Below are 20,026 nucleotides of genomic sequence, written 5' to 3' on the forward strand. Positions count from 1 at the left end.
ATGGGTCCTCTACCGGCATCACCTACGGCTCCTAGAACGCTTCCACCAGCATTGTCTCCGCTCCATCCTCAACATTCATTGGAGCGACTTCATCTCCAACATCGAAGTACTCGAGATGAAAGAGGCCAACAGCATCGAATCCACGCTGCTGACGATCAAACTGCGCTGGGTTGGTCACGTCTCCAGAATGGAGGACCATCGCCTTCCCAAGATCGGGTTATATGGCGAGCTCTCCACTGGCCACCGTGACAGGGGTGCACCAAAGAAGAGGTACAAGGACTGCCTAAAGAAATCTCTTGGTGCCTGCCACATTGACCACCGCCAGTGGGCTGATATTACCTCAAACCGTGCATCTTGGTGCCTCACAGTTCGGCGGCAGCAACCTCCTTTGAAGAAGACCGCAGAGCCCACCTCACTGACAAAAGACAAAGGAGGGAAAACCCAACACCCAACCCCAACCAACCAATTTTCCCCTGCAACTGCTGCAACCGTGTCTGCCTGTCCCATATTGGACTTGTCAGCCACAAACGAGCCTGCAGCTTACGTGGACATTACCCCTCCGTAAATCTTTGTCCGTGAAACCAAGCCAAAGAATAATTCACCCAACTGCCTGGGTGGGTAACATCTCCAGAATGGAGGACCATCACCTTGCCAAGATCGTGTTATATGGCGAGCTCTCCACTGGCCACCGAGACAGAGGTGCACCAAAAAAGAGGTACAAGGACTGCTTAAAGAAATCTCTTGGTGCCTGCCGCATTGACCACCGCCAGTGGGCTGATCTCGCCTCCAACCGTGCATCTTGGCGCCTCACAGTGCAGCGGGCAGCAACCTGCTTTGAAGAAGACCGCAGAGCCCACCTCACTGACAAAAGGCAAAGGAGGAAAAACCCAACACCCAACCCCAACCAACCAATTTTCCCTTGCAACCGTGACTGCCTGTCCCGCATCGGACTTGTCAGTCACCAACAAGCCTGCAGCAGACGTGGACATACCCCTCCATAAATCTTCATCCGCGAAGCCATGCCAAAGAAGAAAATAGTTCATGAAGCTGGCTCACCACCTTAAGGATACTGACATGAGTAATAAAATGCAAAGTTTTCTAATGAAAACCACATGAATAAATAAACAGAAAACGTCAAGGCAATGTTTCAACATACAGCACGGTAACAGGCCCTTCCAGCCCACGAGTCCATGCCACCCAATTTACGCTCAATTAACCTACAGCCCCGGTATGTTTTGAACAGTGGGAGGAAACCGGAGACGCTGGGGAAAACCTACACAGACACGGAGAGAACGTACAAACTCCTTACAGACAGCACGGAATTCAAACCCCGGTCCCAATCGCTGATGCTATAAAGGTGTTGCACTGACTGTTACGCCAACCAGCCTCATCCCCATTCTGCTGATGGTTTCTCATCTTTGTGTGAAAGTGCTGACTCGTGCTGGGTAGGTTTTACAAGGGCAGCCTGCTGATATCTGTCCGAAAAACTCGTGCTGACAAATGCAAAGGGAGTTGAAAGAAAAACATAAGGATGCTCAGTTGACCAGGCAGTGTTTGTGAAGAGAAATTGAGTTAATGTTTCCTGTTGACGACTATATCATTTCTGACCTGCTGAGTATTTTCAGGATCTAGTTAAACAAGAAAATCTACAGATGCTGGGGTTGAGTGCAATAAACAAATATGCTGGAGAAACTCAGCAGGTCATGTACCATCCATAGGAACTAAAAGGTGATGAATATTCAAGCTTGGGGTCTTCATCAGGTATCTTCTGTTTTCATTTTTCAAAGTTCAGATTTCAGATTTATTTTCAGGGTACATACATGATATTACATACAACACTGAGATTCTTTTTTTCGTGGAAGCTGACAGTATTTCAACTGATTGGTAATGCAAAATAAAAACTGTTCCTGAACCTGGTGGTACAAGTCACGTGGCACCTATACCTCTTTTCTGATGGCATCAACAAAAGCAGAATATGCCCTGGGTGGTGTGGATCTTCGATGATTGCCGCTACTCTCTGACAGCAATGCTCTATGTAGATTTTCTCAACAATGGGGAGAGTTTTGCTTTTACCTGAGTTCACTAACTTTTGCTGGGCTTTCCACTCAGAGGTATTGGTGTGCCCATACCAGGCCATGATGTAGCTGGTCAGCAGACTATCCACTACACATCTGTAGAAGGTTGCCAAGGTTTTTTGATGTCATACCAAACCTCCGCAAACTCCTGGGGAAGTAGAGGCACTGATGTGCTTTCTTCACGATGGTATTCATGTGTTTAGTACAGGAGAGGTCCTCCAAGATAGTGACTCCGAGGAATTTAAATTTGCTCACCCGCTCCACCTCTAAATGATCGCTCGATCTAATACCTCTGGCTTTTACTCTCCTGACTCAACACTCCCTTTTATAAAAAAACACTACTGTGGTATTGTCAGCACATAGGTGGAAAACAAGTAGAACAATGGAAGAGTTTGAGCTTCCAGTAGCCACAGTATTTTTTTCATACGATGGAAATCATTTTTGCAATACATTTAGTTCCCATTTCTGATGTACACTTCCATACAGGTCAAATAAGCCAGTCACCAGGTCACTGACTTCGCTGATTTTTTTGCACTCATTCATTCTTCTAACCCTGCATCATTCAGTTCGACATGAAGTTACTTTCCGTAATTCACAGCATCAGTGTTTCTTCTCAAGGCTGATCTTGCTGCTTCTGCAATACCCTCAATATAAGAACGGAAAGTTTTGCAAACAACGGATCAGTCAATATCTGTGGAAAGAGGGTTAGCATCGTAGACTGGTGATTCTTTGTTTTTGATCTGAATTAGTAACTCAGTTTCTCTTTCCAAAACCTACTTGATCTGCTGAATGTTTCCAGTATTGCCTGATTTTACCTCTGATGTCTGGCATCTGCAGCTTATGTGATTTCCTTTGGCTGATGATATCTCAGCCAGTATTATGGAAGGTACCTGCGTTGTTGGTATGTGTGAAGCCTGTGTTTTTATTACTGCTTATCTTTCCCTTAAGGTGTCTTTAACCCAGTGGTTAAACTTTCAACTAAAATATAGAAAAGATAAATTAACAGGAAAGAGTATTACATCAAATTGCATCCAGGTTTCTAAGACTTTGCTGGGCATCTGTGTTTGTGAACAGTGAAAGGGGAAAGGAACGAGTGCGATGACTAACAGCCCTTTCTATAATTTTTAGAACAAATCCCATGGTTCACCTGAGCTCTATAAATAGAGCTTTATGTACATATTTATCAGTGAGGTGGGTTCACATTGTTAGTCCTGAAGGGCATTTGAATTGGCTGAAAAGAAATGATCTTACAGCAATGAGGGAGTGTCCCAGAATATTTGTTGGCTGAGTAAGATTGGGAAAAACTGAAGGGAATGAACAATATAACTCATTTGGAGTAAGCCACCATCATATAGTTCACACTCAATTCAATTCTATTAATTCCTCATGATAATTTTTACATATTTATTTCTATTTATAAATTTATAGATTAACTGATTTCAAACCAAGACCAGATTCAGCAGGTGTAGGCACCACAGAAGCATCTGCACAACGCCTCAAAAACTATGTTGCACCTTTTTTTTGGAATACTTTACTTATAAATTTTAAACCACAATATAATTACTTTACATTCAATTGTAAACTATTTTTTTTTAAATTATTACGTGGTAATATACTCCCATCCGCCTCACCCCACCCTCCCACTCTCCCACCCCTAAAAAAGAAAAGAGAAAGGAAGAAAAAACTGGAAAATGCCAAGAAATAAACATTTATACAGAAAAGTCCATTGGACGTTACCAAGAAATGAAATCTTCACATGGTGCCTGCATGTTCTTCATTCACCATTATTCTTTGGCTTGGCTTCGCGGACAAAGATTTATGGATTTGTACTAAAAATTATACAAAGGGCTGTTAGTCATCGCAACTCATTCCTTTCCTTTGCCCGTGCAAACCAAAATGTTGTAAATATGGGCTCCAAATTTTCCAAAAAATAGGATATTTATCTCGCAGATTATAAGCAATTTTCTCTTATGGTATACAATTACAAAGTTCTGCACACCATCGTTCCATGCCTAAATCTATTTCTGACTTCCATTGATATTGCAATTCATTTCCTAGAAACTGCTAAAGCAATTAACACAAATTTAATTTAATAAATATTTAAATTTAATTCCTCCCTTATAACCTTAATATTTGTGGTAACTTCCAATGATCTTGTGTCTTCTGTGTTATCAAGCTCTGTCCAAAATAAATTATGGGAATTAATTAGCTCTGCAGTGTGTTAAGGGGACCAAAAAGGTTACAGCATAAGCTTGAAGTAAGTTTGGATTGGGCATCCTGATTCAAGATACTTTTATTGTCATGTAATAAAACAGATGTAATATTACACAGAATTTCATTTAGCCTGCTGTAAGGTGACAAAGATTTGCTATCAACAGATATTGCCTGGTACCCCTTACAGTCAGAGATAGTGAAGCAACTGAGAGTCCCAAGTGTTTGTGGATTCACCTCCAGCACTCCCGCAGCCAGACAGATTTCAGTCCAAACCAATGGCAACCTGAGCTCCAGATCCAAACCTCTGACACACTCAGGAAGCCTTCAGTGCCTGAGGCCCCTTGAGAGCCACTCTCACATTCAGCACCTTCTCACATCCCGGTTCTGGTACTCCTTTAGCCAGTCTTGAGCTAGTCTCCAGCAGTTCACAACCTGGTGTGAGTCCTTTGATTGCAAGTGGCCAGCAGCCCACAGCCTGCTTGAATTCCACACCCTGAGTCACCAACCGCCCGCTGCCTGTATGTTCTTTATTCACAGAGCCCTTAACTGGACTGCTGCTGTGGTCAATGTCATGTAGGGTCATGTTCTCTGCTCTTTCTTCTCAAAAAGGGGATATTCTCCCCATTTTCTGGTGCCTACACCAGTCTTCTGCTTCCCTACAGTTTGCAATCCCTCGAAGGTTGCTGCCAGCACAGGCGCCACCATCTTGGGCCCAGTCCCTGTGGTTGGAGGATTTTAAAATAAAACACTATCAGCTCCTTTAACAGGCCATGAAAGCCTGTATGGAGCTGTTGGCAGAGGAGCGCTGTGTCTCGGCTCCCTACTCTCCCAGGTCCACACCAGCAGCTGCGCTACAATGGCAGCAGCTCCGCCAATGCTGTTACGCCATCTTGTGCCCAGACCCCGCAGCTAAGCATTACTTAAATTGGCGATGTCACTGAGCTAATCATGCAATTGTTGAGGAATTAAAGTTGCTTCAATCGAACCCCGACTGATCAGTTTGCTCACCTCTTTATATAAAATTAACATGTATTTAATCATTCCTTTTATATAATACTTTGATATATGAAAACCATATTTATGCATGTGCTTATTATAAATAAAATATTCAAAGAAAAAAGAACATTCAATGGAAAGTGAAATAAGATGACTTTTCAAAACGTTAGTTAATTTGATTGCTCCCATTTACCATTCATCCGGTGAAATAAAATTGCCCTCTTCTGGATGTGTTATCACTGAGAAGGGTTGGAGTTCTGTATCAAGGATTCACTGCCATCAAACAACAAGGCAGCTAAAGGGGAACATCATGGTTTTAATTTTTAAAAAAATTTAGTCATTCACCACTGTAACAGGCCAATTCACCCCTACGAGCCCGTGCCAAACAATTTACACACCATTAACCTAAATCCTGGTACATTTTGAAGGGTGGGAAGAAACTGGAGACCCTGGAGAAAACCCACGCAGACTCGTGGAGAGTGTACAAACTCCTTGGTGTGAGGTAGAATAATTACTCAAGGGTTTTATTTATCTGACCTTGCAATTCATTATAAGAAAACCCAATGAAAATATAACTGCAATCTACAAATTTGATTTAAATTTGGGTGTTTTTATCCTTTTCCTCTCACATGATTTTAAATGTTTATATTTAAATTTTAAATTTAGACACACAACACAGTAACAAGCCATTTCTGCCCACAAGCCCGTGCCACCCAATTAAACCCAATTGACCGATACCCCCCACTATGTTTTGAATGGTGGGAGGAAACTGGAGGCCCTGGAGAAAACCCATGTAAACATGGGGTGAATGTAAAAACTCCTTGAACCCCAGTCCCGATCACTGGCACTGTAACACTGTGGCACTAACAGTTATCACAGAGCAAAGCTTCCCTGCTTCTGATTTTTTTTTTGATGGACTGATACCTCTCTGTTCTTCCATGAAAATTGAGGACAAATGAATATGTTCGGCTGAGCAGCAGTTGCTAAAAAAAACCCAGAATGATGGCCAGCATTGGAAGACTGCACTTCACAAATTATTGTGATGTAATAGTGAAATAGTCAAAAGCAGCAACAATTTTTGCTTAAATACACAAAAAAACATAATCAGTAGATCATTCATCACCTTGCACTTCCACGTTATTCATGGGTGATCTTTTTTCTCAATGTCATTTTCCTTTGATTTCCTTAACACCTAAAATTCAATTGATTCTGAATATTCATGGAAACTGAGCCTTCCTAAATTTCCTGAGTGGAGAATTTCAAAGCTTGTTCTCACTCTGTGTGAAGACTTTTTTCTTCATATCTGTCCAGAATAATAACTCCTCGTTTTAAGTTTGTCACTCTGGAGCCCAGATATCTCAGCCTGGGGTAACATCAATTCTGCATTTTCCTTGTCAAGCCCCAAAATAACGTGTATATTAGAGTGAGGTTTGTTTTCAGTCATGTAAACTCCAGACAATGTTGGCTCAGAGTGCTTCATCACTCATATACACCTAGCTCAACATCCCAGGAATCAATTTGAACAACTTCCACTGCACTGCTACATCCTGACTTGGATAGGAAGATTAAACCTGCACACAATATTCCAATTTGACTCATCACTGGAAGTCATCTCTATGGTGCTCTTTTTTTTTGTAGTGAAGGCCTTAGTTGCTCACTGAACTGCAGGATTCAGAAGATTTGGGTCTCTTTCAATATAATTGGCCAGTTTAACCATGTGATAGTTAACACTCGTGCATCTGGTAATTAACTTTCTTGGAATGAGGGCTACATGTCTGCCCCACTAATGATATTTACTGATTATAGATGGTAAGTGGAGAACAAAGATGAACTTATTCAGACAGCTAAGCCAATGTCCCTCATTGATGTAGTGGTGACAGCTCCAAATCAAGTTGCCACGCAGTGCGATGAAGTTTCTTCTGTGACAGATGATGTTATATTTTATATTGTATATAGATATATTTTAAATGAGATCTCTTTCAAAGTGTTTTTATGTGACAGAGTGCGGCACCGGATCCAATCTACTGAGTTCGTTCATCTCTTTCTTTCCAAAGCAATAATCCATAACTCCACAGCATGTTCAATTAACACCTACTTGTGAAGTCTCTGTAGGTATTCTTCAAAGTTTTTGGAAAGGCACCTGGAGCCTGGACTGTCTGGCTTGAGCAGAGCTCTGGCATTTTAAATGAGATCTGTTTTGAAGTGTTTGTATATGACCTACTCTAAAATAAAACCGACCACAATGTATCTCCTTTGAAACATACAATATAAAATATAGCATGACCCATCACACTTCATTGTGATGAGTGATTTCTGCTGAAGACTAGCACATGCAACATTCAATGACACAGTTCAATCTATCTTAAGCAGGGATAGGGAATAAATGATGACCTTGGCACAGTGATTGAGCTGGTCAAACTGCTGCCTCACATCTTTTAGCTCCTGTGCTGCCTGTGTGAACTTCAACATTCTCCCTGTGACCAAGTGGGTTGGTCTTGGAAGCTCCAGTTTCTTCCCACATCCCAAGGATGTGTGGATTGGTAAATTAATTATCCCTGGTGTGCAGGTGCGAAAATCTGGCGGTGAATTGATGGGAATGGAGAGAAATTACAGAAAAAAGAAAAAAAATTACAAGAGCTGTGAGGACATGTTGCAGCTCTATAAAACTCTGGTTAGACCACATTTGGAATTTTGCATTCAGTTCTGGTCACCTCATTACAGGAAGGATGTAGATGCTTTAGAGAGAGTGTGGAAAAAATACCCTAGCACTTTGCGTGGACTGGAGAACAAGATTATGAGAGTTAGGGCTTTCCTCTTACAATTGGCGAAGGTTGAGAGGTGACTTACCAATGGTATATAAGATTATGGGGGGCATAGATAGGGTGAACAGCACCTTTTTCCCAAGGTGACAATAGCAAATAGCACAAGACATCTGTGTAAGGTAAGTGAAGGGAATGTTAAGGAAGATGTCAGAGGTAAGTTTTTTTCACACAGAGAGTGGTGGGTGGCTAGAATGTATTTCCAGGGGTGGTGTCAAGGCTAGTACAGTAAGAACATGGATGTAAGAAAAAGTGTTATGGGCACAAAGTAAGGAAGGATTAGAATGTTGTGGAATAGGTTTAAATAGGTGGCACAACATCATGGCTGAAGGGGCTGTACTGTGGTGTTATGTTCTACTAAATTACGGGGATAGTTAGTGTGAGAATGGGGCTATTTGCAGATCGCTTATTGACTCAGTGGGCTTAATAGCCCCTTTCAATGTCATTTAAAATTTAAGATAGGGTTCTAGAAAAGGTTTATTGTTAAGAAGAACCATTTCATGGAAATAATTCTCTCAAATCTATTTTTCTAGATGTAATACAATCAATATATGTCACAACAAATCAGCCGAATGTGATAGTAAATATTGGCAACAATGCAACCCTTAGATGCAGTTACAGAACGCATGTCCAGTCCACGTTCACCCTCGAGTGGCGATTTAGACCAGGCCCAAGTGAAGATGCAGACGCAGAGAAGGTAAGATTTAGTTGTGCCTTGTCTCTCTATAGCTCAAAGTGTCACCTGCTCACAACCAAATGCCAAACTACAGGGGAACAAAATAATATGTGGTCCCTTCTCTCAAACATAGCTGTGGTCCAATTAACAGTACTGTCTCAACATCAAAACATAGAGCTGGACTGGGAAAGTACAGTTATGGAGAGAGATTGGATGGGATGGCTTGTTTTCCCTGGAGTGAAGGAAGTTGAGGGGGTGATCTGATACAGGTTTCTCAAACCAAGAGGAGGCTGGGGTAATGTGAATGCTCCCAAGGTAGACAATTCTAGAATGAGAAGCCTTGCATTTAAGGTGAGAGATTTAAGAGGGACCTGAGAGTAACTTTTTTATTCAGAAGATCGTCTGTATCTGGAATGAACTGCCAGAGAATGCTATAGAAGTGGGCACAGTTACAACACTGGATACATATTTGGACAGATATATGGACAGGAAGGGCTTAGAAAGACATGGACCTAATAGAGTGACAGGGAGATGATGTTTTCAAGACTGTGCTTGCAAAGCAATGATGCTTGTACATCAAAAGCCCAATGCCTTGCTCACTCTTACCATAGATGCATCTGTCAGTGCTGTGGGAGCAATGTGAGAAGAATGAGTCTATGAGCAATTGAAACCTCTGATGTTATTTTTCAGCCAAGCTGTCACTGGCTCAGGCAAAATATTGTACATTTGGTGAAGAACTCTTGGCCATCTATCTTGCAGTGAAACATTTCTGCTTTTTATTGGGAAGCGGTCCTTTCACCATTTATACAAACCATCAGCCTCTTACACATACTAGGAGTACAAGCACGCCTCTCTACTCGCCCAGAGAGATTTGGCATTAGGACTTCATTCTACAATTTTCATTAGACATTCAGCACATCTGAGAAAAAGCGAATGCTGTGGCCAATGCCCTGTCCAGGCACAACATTGACTCCATACCTATAACTACTGCCATCGATTTCACAACCATGGGTCATACACAGCACACCAATCAACTCTGGACTCCATCTTCAAGGTGTGACCCTGGATGAATCAGGTGAAAAGTTAGTCTGTGATTTTTCCACAGGAAAGCCTAGGCCTTTTGTGCTGGCAGCTATGAGGCAGATGAATTTTGAGTTTCTTCACAATCTATCGCATCCTGGCAGAAGAGCATCAATCAAACGAGTTCGGAATGTTTTATCTGGCTTCATGTTAAACAGGATGTTGGATTATGAGCAAGGACCTACTTGTCATGTCAATGCTCTAAAGTCTCCAGGCACATGAAATCAAAGATGGAGGATTTTGTTGTTCTGGATTCCAGTTTCCAGTACGTGCGCCTAGATTTGGTAGACCCGCTTCCGCCATCTCGGAGATATATTTATCTGCTCACATGTGAAGATTTGACTACCAGGTGGCAGGATGCCATTCCTATACATCTCTGTGGAGACTGTAGCTAGGGCTTTTATGGATTATTGGATTCGATCTTTTGGCGTTCTGGTCTCTATTACTGCAAAGGTTAAAACCTGTATTTTTAATTCTTAGCTAATTTTGTACCTGTCTCTTTAAGAGAACTATTGTTTGTAGTGTTACCATAGTGATTATAATGTGATACATCATAATATCTGCACAGGCTAACGGCTTACTCTTTCATTCTACAAGATGTGAAGGAAATGTGAGCATGAGAAATTTTTCTTTGAATTATGTATCTCTAAAGTTTGTGTATCTCTTTAAGATTTTGTATATCTTTAAATACCTTTGTGTATCTCTTTAAAAGCTTTTTATAATCATTTTTATCTTCATATACTTTTTATATCTCTATCATAGAGTAAATACCTTGTTATTCATTGTTATGAAAGTCTTATTGCAAAGTTATGCAAAATGTTTATGAATTAAAACTATATAAAGTAACAGCCACAGAGTTTGATTTGTTTGATTAAATAGATCTAAATTTGTGTTATCACAGCTCACACTTTGGAAGATGATACTCTGCAATTAGGATATATTAGAATAAGGATAGTGTCATATAATTACCATGGATCGAGGGTCTCAGTTCAAGTCGGCGTTGTTTCGAGCTCTCACTGATGTTCTGGGTACTACCCATCTTTGTACTATGGCTTACCTTCCACAGTCCAATGGTGTCTTTGAGTGTTTCCATCCACATTTGAAGGCAGCATTAACAGCAAGTGTGGATGTGTCCAGATGGAGTGAACATTCGCCCATGGTTCTCCTTGGAGTGCGTATTGCTGTTAAGGCAGATCTTAGATGTTCAGTGGCAGACCTAGTATATGGCACTACGTTAACCTTGCCAGGCATGTTTGTGAATCCAAGTCCAAGCACAACGCTCTATAATCTGGCTAGTTATGTTGATCGTCTTCCTGAAAAGATGATATTACTCCAACCTACTTCTACAGGGCTGGCATCACCTGCAGTGTATGGGCCAAATTATTTACAATGCTGTACTTGTGTGTTCCTCCAGCATGATGCTGTTCGCAAACCACTTCAGCAGCCCATTTATGATGGTCCACTTCAGGACTTATGATGCCACCCAAAAACTTTTGCGATTGACGGGAATGTTATGGTTGACTAAATGAAATTATGGCAGAGGTTTAAGATTGGAAGAAGGGAATCTTAGGGGTAAGAGTTTTAGCCAGAGAGTGGTTGATGTCTAGAATGCAGTGCCAGGAAGATGGTAGAATCAGATGTAATCTCCATGTTTTCTTCTGTAAATAGCAAGGCTTAGAAAGACATGGTCCGAATGTGGCCAAATGGGATTAGTGTAGATAAGCAAGAAGGTCAGCATGGACATGGTAGGTTGAGAGCTCATTTCTGTCGTGTATGACTTGATGATTCCATGACCCTCCAACACATGTCTGTGACATAAAGTCATGGCTGCAGATGAGGTCTTAAATCAAGATGGAAGTCGGTTTTCATGGCCTTGGGCTGGATTTATGAGGAAGTATCAGAGCTGGGCAACATAGCAATCCCTGAAGTTATATACATTTTTCAATCGGTTTGTAAGCGTTGTCATTCCAAGTGAAACTGGGGACTTAAATTGAAACCAAGGAAACTATGGAGGGATAAAAAGACATTGGTTGTGGATGATTGAGAAATTGAAACTTTCCACAGGCAAAGCTGAGCATTTAAGGAAGTAATGCATAAATTGTGGAGGAAAAATAAAACATCCTTTTGAGCATCAAGGCCCACAACAAGAAGTGATTCATCCATGCTGACAAGAGAAATGGAAGTTTGGAGGTTTATAAAGAAGCCAGAAATAGCAGAAGGCCTGAAGACTGGGAGCATTTAAGAACCCAGCAAAGGAAGACCAATAAATTGTCAGACAAAGGCAAGATAAGCTATGAAAGTACACTGGCAGGAAGCATAAAAATAGATTTTGGGAGTTTATACACTTAAGTAAGAAGGGAAGGATAAGCAAGGGCAAATACGGGACCCTTAGAGACACAGGAGGATTCATGGAGACACAGGAGTTTACCAGACGCTGAAACGTGGAGCAAAAAACAAACTGCTGGAGGAATGCAGCAGGTCAAGCATCTCCTGTGATTCCTGATAAAGAATCTTGACCCAAAACATTGACCATCCCTTCATCTCCAGATTTTGCAACCCACCTTCTGAATTCTTCCAGACATTGTTTTTTTTTGGGGTGGGGGGGAAGGAATTTATGATAAACATTGAGAAAACACTGTAGCAAAGGAATTAAGCAATTGCAAATGTGTTACAGAATCAAGGGTAGGTAAGAAAGAGGGTTGTGAGAATAAGGCATAAAATGGCCCACGAGTTCGTGCTACTCAATTTACACCCAATTAACTGGCACATTTTGAATGGTGGGAGCAGACTGGAGCCCCCAGGGGAAAACCCACGCAGACGTGGGAAGAACCTACAATCTCCTGACAGACAAACCCTGGTCCCGATCGCTGGTGCTGTAAAGGTAATGCACTAACCACTACGCCAACAGTGCAGCCTGTTATTAATCTAAAATAAGTACAGTTGCAAGCTAGTTCCACACTGGAATCCATGCAAAGAGAAAGGATTAACTAGTGGGAAGCAATTAGCTTCTAAGTATTAAGGCTGAACCGGGAGCCTCTGAGAGATTCATGGTCTCACAATCGCAATGGTTGGATTCATGGAATCAAGATCCTGATGATAAATTTATTTTAATGAATGATTTTGAAAAATAGTTATGTCTGTTTAGATTCTTTACTACACTGGTGGAACAGTTTACAAACTTGGGCCTTTGGCCAAAAGAATCAAACTGATTGATCAGGATCCAACCAAAGGAGATGCTTCCATTTTTCTTGAAAACACCAAGTCATCAGATACTGGCACGTATTCCTGTGATATCAACAATCCTCCAGACTTTGTTGGACCCTCTGAGGCATTCATTAATTTAATAGTGCAAGGTAAGGAGAAGAAGCTCTTTTCTTCCTGTTGGTTCTTAACTTATATCTTTAAATGTTGAAAACGGGGAGCAAATAATTTAAAATCATGCCAACATTCCAACAAAACTATTATTAAATCAAAATTTTCATAAGAAGATACAAAAAGTTTAATAGTGAATGCAAAATTTTTTCCTATTGTAAACATTTTGTGCAATGTCCTTAGCATTAAAGGTCTGATAACACTGAACTAGTTTTGTATGACTGCATTTCTATCACGAGATTCCCAAAGCAAGCACTTCCAAATGCTTCAAGGATCCTTCCTTAAAAATGTACTAAATCCTCTCTACTCCAAAACCCTCTATTTTCCTTTCATCAATGTGTCTGTCTAAGAGTTTCTTAAATGCCCTCAATGTTTCAGCCTCCACCACCATCCATGGCAAGGCATTTAAGGCATCCACAACCCTCTGTGTAAAATAGTTACCCCTGATGTCTCCCCTAAACTTCCCTCCCTTAATTTTGTACACATGTCCTCTGACATTTGCTGATCCTGCCCTAGGAAACAGGTGCTGGCTATCCACATTATCTATGCCTCTCATAATCTCGTAGATCTCTATCAAGTCTCCTCTCATCCTTCTATCCTCCAAAGTGAAAAGTCCCAGTTCTGCTAACCTTGCCTCATAAGACTTGTTTCCCAATCCAGGCAACATCCTGGTAAATCTCCTTGGCACCTTCTCCATAGCTTCCACATCCTTCCTATAATGAGATGATCAGAACTGAACGCAATACACTAAGTGTGGTCTTACCCGAGATTTGTAGAGTTGCAACATGTCCTCCCTATTTCTGAATTCAATCCCCCTATTAATGAAGCCCAACATCCCATAGGCCTTCTTAACTATCCTATCAATCTGTGCGGCAACCTTGAGGGATATATGGATTTCACCCCCAAGGACCCTCTGTTCATCCACACCCTTGTAACCAACCATCAACCCTGTACTCAGTCTTATGGTTTGTCCTTCCAAAATGCATCACTTCACACTTATCCAGATTGCTATTTTTCTGCCCACCCCTGCATCATATCTATATAATCTTGTAACCTTTGACAACCTTCAACTCCTCCAAACTTTGTGTTATATGCAAACATACTGGCCCATCCTTCCATCTCTTCACTAGGTCATTTATAAAAATCACAAAGAGCCGGGGTCCCAGAACAGATCCCTGCTGCACTCCACTAGTCACCGACCTTCAGGCAGAATACTTTCCTTCCACTACTACTCTCTGCTTTCTTCCTATCAGCCAATTATTTATCCTTACAGCCAATTTTCCATGGTTCCTGTGCCTCATGACTTTCTGGGTGAGTCTCATGTGGGGGACATTAGCCTGCATGAGGAAGCTAGATTTTTTTAACAGTTGGAAACACCATTGGTAATAACTCTCTGTGCAATTAAAAAAAGATTTCCACCAAGAGAGATCATGGAGAATCTTTCCCAATGTGACTGCCTTCATAAATCTGTTACCCTTTCAATACATGATAACATGCTAATTAACAGGTTCACAACTTATCTTGTTCCATGGTGTATCCAACACCAAGCCTATAGTTCAATGTGTAGCATGTGCCCTATCTTCCTGTGAGCCTTGGACACATGAACAACAGGCACCTTGAAAGCATAGAGGGTTAGGGTTAGGGTTAGGGGTTAGGGTTAGGGTTAGGGTTAGGGTTAGGGTTAGGGTCAAATGCCTTGCTAAAATCCATGTAGACCACATCTACTGCCCTACCCTCATCAATTTCTTTTGTTACCTCCTCAAAAACTCAATTAGACTCATGAGGCATGACCTTGCCTTCACAAAATGTAAGTAAGTTATCCTTGTCCCATAGTACAAGAAGAAAGGCCTCACCTAATTTATTGAATTGTGTTGACAATCAACAACCATTATTTGAATGATCCATAAATTATTAGGGGTATAGATAGAGTTGATGTGAAGAGGCTTTTTCCTTTAAGAAAGGGGGAGATACAAATGAGAGGACATTAGTTGAAAGTTATAGGGCAAAAGTTTAGAGGAAACATGAGGGTGGGGAAACTTATTTACACAGAGAGTGGTGTGTGTGTGGAATGAGCCTCTAGACAAAGTAGCAGAGGTAGGTTCCATTTAAGGAGAAGTTGTATAAGTAAATGAATGGGAAAGGAATGGAGGGTTACGGGTTGAGTGTAGGTCAGTGGGGTGAAGTGGGCAAAAGTGTTCAGCATGGACTAGAAGGGCCAAGTTGCCCTGTTTCTATGCTGTAACTGTTACATGGTTACATGGTTCTGTGTTTTAATTTTTAATTTTTTAAAAATTGAGACATATAGCACAGTAACAGGCTCTTCGGCCCACAACTCCATGCCACCCAATTTACACCCTGTTAATCTACACCCCTGGTACATTTTGAATGGTGGGAGGAAATTGGAGCCCCCGCAGAAAACCAATGCAGTCATGGGGAGAACTGGTGCTATAAAGGCATCATGCTAACTGCCTCACCAACCATGCCACCCTATTGTGCCATGTTGCCATGTTGTTTAGGACCATAAAGATATATAGATAGCTCCAAGCTCCTTAATCATATTTGAAATAGTTGCTGCATTAATTCATTTATAGGTTGAACAATCTACTTTGTTAGTGATACTGATTTGAGCCACTTTGTTTCAATGTGCAGTACCACCATCGCGTCCAAAGTGTCAAGTGATTGGGAAGGCATACATAGGAAACAACGTTACATTGTCCTGCAGCTCAGCAGTGGGTCGCCCAGCACCTCAGTACAAGTGGTCAGAGGTCAAATCTGCCACCATAACATCGTCACCAAGAATCATAGAAAAAGGTATCTTGGATGATGCTTCTCTTTGAGCATTTACGAGCAATCCCAAATTATATTTGAAGTTAATCAATGTTGCAAGTATGGAAATGTGTCAAGTGGGTCTGTAGTTCCACCTGTATCCAGCTCTGGACATATACTTCACCCATTGCATCCCCTCCCAATTCCTGTTCTATTCTGTCCCATTTGTCCTTCTCCTTTCCCCTGATGGTTCATATTACCGACATCAGATTCCAGCACTGGTAACTTTTGTTCCTACTTTATCATCCTTTGTGAACTCTCCACTGCCACCTTCCTCTGAATCATCTTGCTCTTCTCTCTCTCTTTCTTTTTATAACCATACAACAATTATAGTACAGAAACAGGCCATTTCAGCCCTTCTAGTCTGTACCGGTCAAAGTGATTTCCTCTAGTCCTACCTACCTGCACTTTGCCCACAACCCTCCAATCGCCTCTCATCCATATACCTATCTAACTTTTCTTTAAAGGACAAGATTGACTTTGCTGTGACCACCTCTTGCAGAAGGTCATTCCACTCAGCCACCACTCTTTGAGTGAAGTTCCCCCCTCATGTTACCTCTAAACTTTTTCCCCCAACTCTCAACTCGTGACCTCTTGTTTTAATCGAACCTGCCCTCAAGGGAAAGAGCATATTCACATCTACTCTATCTATCCCTCTCACAATTTTAAAAACCTCTATCAAATCGCCCTTCAACCTTCTACGCTCCAATGAATAAAGACCTAATCTATTCAATCATTCTTTGTAATCTAGATTTTGAAATCCAGGGAACATGTCAGTAAATCTTCTCTGCACCCTCTATACCTCATTGATATCCTTCCTATAATTTGGTGACCAGAACTGTACACAATATTCTAAATTTGGTTTCACTAGTGCCTTGAATAGTCTCAGCATCACTTCTCAACTCCTATATTCGAGGCTTTGATTTATAAAAACCAGCATACCAAAAGCTTTCTTCACCACTCTCTCTCTTTCTGTGCCTGGCACCTATCAATCACCTGGTCCCATCTCCAAACTCTACCCTTCACCCTCTCCATCTTTCCATTATTCCATTAACCACCATGATTCATAAATCCCTCAATGTCTTTGTCTCATCCCTCCTACCCTCTCCTCCTTATTCCAGCTACCTCCCCTCTGCATTTTTGGTCTCAATGTCCCGAATGACTGACAATTCTTTATCTCCCAATGATGCTGCTTGAGCCACTGAGTTTCTCTTGTGTTTTGTTCCTTCTTGGAGCATCTTCTATCTCTCATCTAGTCTAGTCTTCTGTCTATAATTCCCTTCATCTATTTTGTAACCCATTTTCAATTTGGGAAAAGGAGACATGAAGAGACTACAGATACTGGAACCTGGAGCAAAAAAAAATATACTGCTGGAGAAACTCAATGGTAAAGAAGTGCCCTTTGAACTTGAGCTTTTTAGCTTATTGATACTTGAATAACACACAGTAAATTTCTCATCATTGTTGCAGACGTTTGATACCCCCAGTCTCTTCCATTGTTCGAAAACTATAGGCCATTTCTTTCTGTCAAAATTTTGGCTCAGTTTCTCTTTTTCTATTAGTACAGTCTGGCTTGCTTGGCACACCCCCTGGCCTTCACATTGGCAACACATTACACAAAGAATCCTGATCTAATTCTAACCGCCTGATTATCTAATTTAGTCTTACTCTATGAAACATTCCATTTGGTCAACCCAACCCTCTTCTATTTAATTTTCTGCTAATAATGACTTGTTTATTTTTCTCTTTGCATGACGTTGACGATTTCTCTTTCCACAAATGTTGCCTGACCAGCATTTTCTTGTTTTATTTCAGATTTTATATAGCTGGAGTTTTTTTTTTCTTCTATTTTCACACTGAAAGAGAATGCACTGCTCAAAGAAAATAATACCCTTGCTGCCTTGGGAAGCATAGTGGCTCAGCAAGTGGGTGCCGGTCGGTGCTGGGTTTTCACATTTCCTTCCGCATTCCAAAGACATCTTGTTAGGTGGCTAATCCACCACAGCAAATTATCCCAAGGGTGGGCTGAGTTGTAGAAACAGGAGGGTGAGGGAGGAGTTTATGGAATCTAGGGAGAATGGGATTAATGTTGGGTTTTTGTAAGTGGATGGTTGTTAGCCAGCATGGATTCTGTGTCTGGGCGGTATCTTGCTGTGATTCCTCCCAAATAAAACCCCTAATCCTTTTATTGTTATTGTGATTCTCTGTCTGATTGTGGTTGATTGGTAGTGCAATTATATCAGTCATTTTGCAAATTCTTTCTGTGCTCTTGACTGTATGCTTCTTCAGATGGCTGAAGACTGCATTTTTGGACACTTGTTCTGAGAGCCATTGTGTTCAGTCAACCTAGATACTTTGAAAAAGGCAATGACACAGCCATAGCATGTGTTTCAAAATAGCTGGAGATATGGTCTTTCTAAGTTAGACTGTGAATATAAACTTTTTCTCATACTGCAGGAGGGAAAAAAAAACACCATTCTCTGAAGGAAAATCACAATTACTGTAAACTCCCCGGTTGAGATTACACTCTGCCAGTTCATATCTCTTCCTCATATGCTTCACTTGCTCAGAATATCCCCTGGTCTTGACTGTTAATTCGGAAGCCATCAAGACATTAACCTAATAAAATTGTTAGGTTGAAAGGAAAAACTAGAGTTTATAATTTTGTTCTAATGAGTGGTCTTTGACTTGAAATTATAATACTATTTTTCTTTCCACAGATGATGCTTGACCGTATAGGTGTTTCTAGCAATTCTGTTTTTATTTCAGTAACTTTGTAAATCTATTATTGTTTGAGCAACTTTGAGACAGTTCAATTCTGATAAAGCGTTTCATTTATAATATATTTGCTTTCATAAAATCGTGGAATACTGGTGCAGGAATAGGCCATTCGGCCCTTCAAGTCTGCTTCATTATTCACACAATCACGGATGATCATACGACTTCGGTGCAGGTACCCCATACCTACTTTCTCTCCATTATTGTTTATGCCTTTAGCCATAAAGGCCACATCTGACTTTTTTCTGAATATATCCAATAAACTAACCCCAACAGCATTCTGTAGTAGGGAGTTTCACATTGTGTTCTCATTCCCTTTGGGCTTCCTTAGCTACAGAGGCATTGTCTGCTTTTAGTGTGCAATAGTTAAGCATGTAATAGTAGAAGAAGTTTGAAATCTCTGTCCTAAATCGCTTACCCCTTATCCTTCGATGACTCCTTGTTCTAGACTTGCCCAACATTGTCAATATTCTTCTTATCTCTAACCTGTCTCGTCCTTTCAGAATTTTATATGCCCCTCTCGTGCTCCTAAATTCCAAGGAGTATAACCCTCACTCTACCCAATCTTTCTTCAGTCCTGCCATCTCAGGAATCGGTCTGGTGAGCCTTTGCTGCATTCCCTCAATGGCAAGGATTTCATCTTGTTCTTTAGATAGCCAAAAAGCCCCAGTGTTATCACTCCATTTTTCACACCCTGCTCCAGTATGCATAGTTGTTCAATTGCAAGTTCTGTCAGAATATGAATCACCTTGAATATAAATGAATATTCTAATTGGTCTCAGAAACCATTGAACAAGTAGGCTTGGCATTGTGTACATAGGCCCAATTGTGACCATGATAATGAATGGTGGTATCAGAAATGTAAACAATAAAATTATAGAATAATTTTGTTGTTCATATTTCAGAGAGAGAACTACAAAAAGAGTTTGTGTGGCTCATAACAGAAATTTTGTGCAAAATATTTACATCCCAAAGGACTAAGTTCTCCCACCTGTTAATACTATATGTTGGCAAAATTGACTTCCTTGTGTGGTGCACTATTGAACAGAAGCAAATGCACAAAGCTTAAAGTCTGTTCTACAGGCTTTATTCAACTTAAACCTTCACAGAGCTAGCTGTGAGAATGCTGGTGCAAGCTCTGAGACTGGCTTCCAAAGGGCTGGACCCATCTTATATCCCGGAGGGCGATT

At 41.0% G+C, this 20,026-nt stretch overlaps 1 protein-coding gene and 1 long non-coding RNA gene across 4 annotated transcripts in view; one reads left to right on the forward strand and one right to left on the reverse strand.

Moving 5' to 3' along the window:
- The window catches only part of LOC138741037 (V-set and immunoglobulin domain-containing protein 2-like), a 72,653-nt gene that overhangs the window by 35,135 nt on the left and 17,492 nt on the right, over window positions 1–20,026 (forward strand). For both annotated transcript variants that reach the window (XM_069894513.1, XM_069894512.1), the window contains 3 exons: window positions 8,638–8,801; window positions 13,006–13,213; window positions 15,882–16,043. In XM_069894513.1, coding sequence (XP_069750614.1) covers window positions 8,638–8,801; window positions 13,006–13,213; window positions 15,882–16,043 — 534 coding nt within the window. The remainder of the gene's footprint in view (window positions 1–8,637; window positions 8,802–13,005; window positions 13,214–15,881; window positions 16,044–20,026) is intronic.
- The window catches only part of LOC138741038 (uncharacterized), a 54,997-nt gene that overhangs the window by 7,046 nt on the left and 27,925 nt on the right, over window positions 1–20,026 (reverse strand). Inside the window, exon 4 of one of the 2 annotated variants that reach the window (XR_011343279.1) lies at window positions 3,813–3,904. The exons of the other annotated variant lie outside the window; for it this stretch is intronic. This is a non-coding gene — a long non-coding RNA (uncharacterized lncRNA). The remainder of the gene's footprint in view (window positions 1–3,812; window positions 3,905–20,026) is intronic. 2 annotated transcript variants of the gene reach the window in all.

This window comes from Narcine bancroftii, chromosome 8 (genome assembly GCF_036971445.1).
Source record: "Narcine bancroftii isolate sNarBan1 chromosome 8, sNarBan1.hap1, whole genome shotgun sequence".
Taxonomy (NCBI): Eukaryota; Metazoa; Chordata; class Chondrichthyes; order Torpediniformes; family Narcinidae; genus Narcine; species Narcine bancroftii.